The sequence below is a fragment of the Helianthus annuus genome, chromosome 16 (genome assembly GCF_002127325.2).
Source record: "Helianthus annuus cultivar XRQ/B chromosome 16, HanXRQr2.0-SUNRISE, whole genome shotgun sequence".
NCBI classification, from domain to species: domain Eukaryota; kingdom Viridiplantae; phylum Streptophyta; class Magnoliopsida; order Asterales; family Asteraceae; genus Helianthus; species Helianthus annuus.
In genome coordinates, this window is record NC_035448.2 from 164,753,632 (window position 1) to 164,759,075 (window position 5,444).

At 40.9% G+C, this 5,444-nt stretch overlaps 1 protein-coding gene across 1 annotated transcript; it reads left to right on the top strand.

Moving 5' to 3' along the window:
* Positions 1-2,998: 2,998 nt before the first annotated feature.
* Positions 2,999-4,860, top strand: LOC110919984. The gene is made up of 4 exons (XM_022164229.1): positions 2,999-3,320; positions 3,679-4,119; positions 4,208-4,286; positions 4,725-4,860. The coding sequence occupies exons 1-4, from the start codon at positions 2,999-3,001 to the stop codon at positions 4,858-4,860; spliced, it is 978 nt and encodes a 325-aa protein (XP_022019921.1).
* Positions 4,861-5,444: the final 584 nt, after the last annotated feature.

Sequence of the window (5,444 nt, forward strand, 5' to 3'; positions counted from 1 at the left end):
GCGGTGGGCGCCAATGTTGAAACAATGGTTAACCGGGCAGGGTTAACTCACTGGTCTCGTCAAGAAGGGTTAATCCCTTCATCTCGAGGATCGCTGGCTGGTCACCGGTGGGTTGATCTCCTTCACAAGGAAACAAACCGTGACTCGTAACAAGGAGGATGGGGTAGGGGGTGCTCCTTGTTACCACTCTCCGGTGTGAGAATCAGTAGTCTACTTGGGAAGCAAAGTATGATAGTAGTAGTAGTGAGAGAGTTGTGAAGAGATCCCTCAAACCTAGTTTGGGGTTGGTATTTATAGCCGAGGAGTGAAGGAGGAGGTGGATGGATAGACTGACGGCATGCTGCACTTTTGCAGGTGTGTCAGACATGTCGGCCGAGGAGGCGACGCCACGTCAGTCTGCTGCTTACGTAGCCCTGACAGGCGGCTGCCATTGGTGCTACTTGCTCTGTGATGTCAGTCCCACTTGATGGGTAGATAGGGTGCGGTGCAAGCCGCATCGCCGTTTGTGGTAACTGTAGATGTTCCCGCGTCCTACTCTTTTGATCAAGAAATACGCGAGATGCGGTGCCATGCCGCATCGTCAGATGTGGTGACTGTTGTTATCCAGCTTCTCTGTATTGATAGAAGTGTTCACTGGATGCGGTGCCAGGCCGCATCGCTGTGAATACTTCCGTTTTCATACACCAGATGTGGTGTTAGCCGCATCGCTATACCGTTCCCATATTCCAGGTAAGTCCTCCTGCATCACTGGACAGATTGGATTCAACCACTGTGTCGATGCGTTCCCGCACGGACATAAGTAGGTTGTTAGCTAGTGGGGGTTTTGATAAGGGTAATGGTCACCCGCGGTCGATGCTGACGCGAGATCTGGGACCATACCCCTTCACATTGAAGTTCTGATTAATAAAAGATGACATTGCTAGATTCGTTGGTTACACGTTTAGTTGATTAAGTTAGTGAATCAATCTCTGGTTACCAATAGATTCATTGGTTAACCATTTATTTTTATAAAAATTTTATGTTTATTATATCAAAACTTAATTATATTAAATGAGGATATTGTTTCAAATCTTAAAGTTAGAAATAAGTGAAGGACTATATAGTTTAAAGCATAAGTCTGTTATGATGTACATGTGTGATTTTAGAGTGGTAAAAGTTCAAGAATCAGCTAATTAATGGGATCATAGTCGTGTCATCCAAAAAAAAGGGTGAGGGTATTGACACACCCCTACTTTTTGAGTGCACACCCCCCCCCCTCCCCCAGAGGTGGCATATAGGGCAATAAGGGGAGTATATAGTGTGAAAACAATTAATGTGCCAGAAAAAGGGTTTTGTAAGTCTCTCCTTGCCCTATGAGAGGCATATAAGGTTGTGGTAGTTGGAGCATTAAACCCTACACGCCTCTCATTGAGCAATGAGAGGCTTATCGGCACGACTTTTGATGAATTTAAGGTATAATTACTGACATGAAAGGAGTTCAGTCTTAAAAAGCGTGAAAGTGACCCATATGACCCTTATCGACCTATACGACCCTTATCGACCAAAAATGTTTATTTACCCAAAACATACGGGATTTATGGCTTTGAAAATTTTTCAAACTCACAAAATTCCGATGTAATGATGAAAATTCTTAACTAAAAAATTTGGTTGAGACCGTGAAGCATAAAGATGTCGTTTTGGGACATTGGTAATATTTTTGGCGAAGATTCGAACAAGTCGTACGTCTCCGAAAGCGTTTGGTTATCCGGCGTTGATCGAGGTGAGGAGGAGGTTGTGTCCGTGCCTCGTTGTGATGACGGGGGTATGCGACCCACGTTACCTGACTTGAACCAGGTGTTTGTAGATGAGGGGGAACCATCTTACATTGCCCAAAGTTATCCGCGACACGAATACGGGACTTACCATTCGTATACGGAAAACAAACACAAGTTAGAGTATGAGGAAGGTGCTAAGGAGTATGAGAAAAATGATAACGAAGTCGAAGAAGGTGCTAACGACTTTGAGGAAAATGATAAAGAAGTCGAGGAATGTGCTAATAAGGACTTTGAGGAAAATGATAACGAAATCGAGGAAGGTGTAATGCACTTTGAGGAGGGTGTTGACGACGACGAACCTGCTAACAAGGAAGGTGTTCACGACGACGAGCGTGCTAACGAGGAAGGTGCTAATGACGAGAAAAAAACAAAAAAAGGTATGACATAACCGTCAATTACGTGTTATTCGTGTTACATAATGTTGATATAATTTTAGAGTGGATAAAATGATTTTGTATACTTGTTATTCGTATGTATATAATTTTTATTAGGTAGGAGAAATCTAGAAAATGTTTGACCCGTCCCGACCTTAACCCGAACCCGACCTTAACCCGAACCCGACCCAAAATTGTGTCATACATATTCGTGTTACATAATGTTGATATAATTTTAGAGTGGATAAAATGATTTTGTATACTTGTTATCATTTTGGTGAAATATTATATATATTAATTTCATTTATGTGGATTTCTAATGAACTTTTTTTTGAGGTATTTGGGTCACTTGAAGAATTGAAGAATTGGGTATACAAAAGAGAAGTTGCGAAAGGTTACGTAATTGTCACCCAACAAACGAGGAAAAAAGGCGAAGGTGCGTCAGCAAGGACAGTGAAGATATGGTTGCAATGCGATCGTGGCGGCGAACACAAAAGTAAAGCATCCGTTCGGCGTTCCGGTAGCAAAAGGGTTGGCTGTCCTTTTAGTCTGATAGGGAAACTAGACTCAAGTAGTGGTAGTTGGAGCCTTATGGAGAAGAAAAACATTCACAACCATGAGCCTGCTAAATTTCTCGAGGGCCACGCGTTTGCTAGAAGGCTGACCTCGGACGAAGAATCACTGGTGGAGAGACTTTATCTGCAAAACATGGAGCCTACAAATATACATTTAACCATAAGAAATCAGTAACCACATGGCGTGTGCATTCTACAAGACGTATAAAACATGATTAAAAAGATTAAACGAAAAATGTACGGCGATCGAACTCCAATGCAGATATTGGAGAGCATGTTGCAAGAAGAAAGGTACGTTTATTTCACCAGAGTGAATCCCTCCACAAACGCGGTCGATGAGGTTTTTTTCGTTCATCCGGACTCGTACAACATGTGGCGTGCATTCCCACATGTGTTGATGATTGATGCTACCTACAAGACGAATGAGTATAAGCTTCCGTTTATTCAAGTTGTGGGTGTGACATCGACACACAAGTTTTTTTGTGTGGCTATTGCGTTTGTCTCTAAAGAAAAAAAAAAGATAACTTCTTATGGGTCTTGGGGAAGCTCAAAGAATTGTTGGTAGATTGCATGGAGCCACGTGTAATTATAACAGATAGGGATCAAGCTTTGATGAATGCTTGCCATAAAGTATTCCCAAAAGCTTCCAAATTTCTATGTAGGTGGCACATCTCACAGAATATTCTAAAACACTGTCGGGCAAAATTTACGGATGAAGACTGGAAAATATTCAAGCTTTCTTGGTCTCAACTGTGTAATTCACCCATTCTGACGATATATAATTATAACTTTCAGCGGCTTTTCACGCGACTGGTTAACGACGGATGATCAGGTACATTTATATTAGTTTACATACATTCATCCATACATATATACATACAAACATTACAACTCATTGTATTCAAATTTTTTCAGATGTTCTGGATTATTTGTATGATGTGTGGCTGAAAGATTATAAAGAAAAGTTCGTTTCAGCTTGGACTAACACAGTCCCCAATTTTGGTCAACATACAACCAACAGAGTTGAAAGCCAGCATTCTAAGTTTAAGAGATACATTAAAGGGCCAAACAACTCGCTCCATAGACTTGTGTGTCTTGTTGGCAAAGTTGTAGAGTCACAAAAAATACAAATAAAAGTTAGTTTTGAGGAGAGCATGTCCGTGCAAATGGGGGACCACAGATTTCCATTTTTTGACAACCTACGCGGAAATGTTTCCCAAAAAGCCTTAGAGTTATTGGTTGTCGAGAGGAAGAAGCTAAATGCGTTGAGGGCAGGAGGGGGGACTTGTGGCCACCAGCTTTCTACGGGTTGTGGGTTGCCATGTGCTTGTCAGATGGAGTGGTGGGAAAATACAGGTAACATAACAACTATAACATATGCTTCGATCCATAGAATATAATCATCATTATACTTTATGTTTTAACAATGATTCTTGAAAAACAGGTTGCAAAATTCCACTTGCCGCGATAGATAAATTCTGGACAAAACTTGATTTTTCGACAGAAAAACTTAATCAAGACAAGTGTAAAATTCAGGCGGAAATGAATAAACTCACATAGCAACTACATACGCAGCCACCTCTAGTGTTAAAAAGTATGTTGTCGAAGATGAAAGCGGTGTTGAATCCAAGTATGACTGACCATCAACCGCCTGAGGTACAACAAGATACGCGGGGCCGCCCAACTACGAAAGCAAAACAACAAAAGAATGAAGACCTTGCGAGACGTAAAGATAAACAACCCGAATCACAGAGGAACGACTACACTAAAGCCGAATGTGCGACGTAGTCGTTCAAAGAAAAACAAAGAAGAAAAAAATACACTTCCGATTATATATAAAGACTTTCCACTGTTGGCCGGGCACAGGTACATACATATATACATACATATATTTAGAATTCTTTTTCAATTTTTTATTTTTTAATATTTTTTAGTTTTTTTATTTTTTTTGCCAATTATAGGTACAAAAACGTGATCGAGCGTTTTAAGGATTGGCTTCCATCTAGCTATCGGAGATACATAACACATATCGAAGATGCCCAGCCGGACGGTAACTGTGGGTTTCGATCCATAGCTATGGGTTTGGGGTATGACTAGAAAGAGTGGAAGTGGGTCCGCCAAGAGCTACTCGACGAGATGTTCATTAACAAAAAGCGTTGGGGCCATATACTTGAATCATTGGACAAGGGATGTTACGAAAATGTGTATCGATCGATAAATTGGTTAAATGTTGAACCTGCACCTATGGCATGTTGGATGTGGTTGCCCTACACATGGTTGTTGGTGGCTCAAAAATTGGGGTGATTGTTCAACATTTAAGCAACGGTGTTTGTCAAACTTACTTCCCGATGTTCGATGGACCGCAGGTTTACCCGAACCATTCCATTTTAACGATTGCTTATGTCAAAGATAGCCATTTCATCATGGTTAAGTTAGCGGATGATAGCCCGATGCCAGTAGCAAATGGACTTTGGAATATATACCGAAGTATGGATGCTATAGAGTGGGAGACAATGTACATGTCTCGTATTGCACAGGGTAGGGTGTTACTACGTAGTAATAGAACTCGACAAAAAGAAGTTATTGACTTGTGTTAGGTGTAGCATCCGTGAAACATAGTGTACGCAACAATTTTTTTATAAAATTTTTTTAATTAAAGTGCTTCATATAAAAAATGTCAA

Coding starts and splice junctions, on each gene's coding strand:
- LOC110919984 (XM_022164229.1), top strand. CDS start 2,999: ATGTACGGCGATCGAACTCCAATGCAGATATTGGAGAGCATGTTGCAA. Junction 3,321..3,678: donor TTGGGGAAGCTCAAAGAATT/GTTGGTAGATTG, acceptor AAATTTTTTCAG/ATGTTCTGGATTATTTGTAT. Junction 4,287..4,724: donor GAAAAACTTAATCAAGACAA/GTGTAAAATTCA, acceptor TGCCAATTATAG/GTACAAAAACGTGATCGAGC.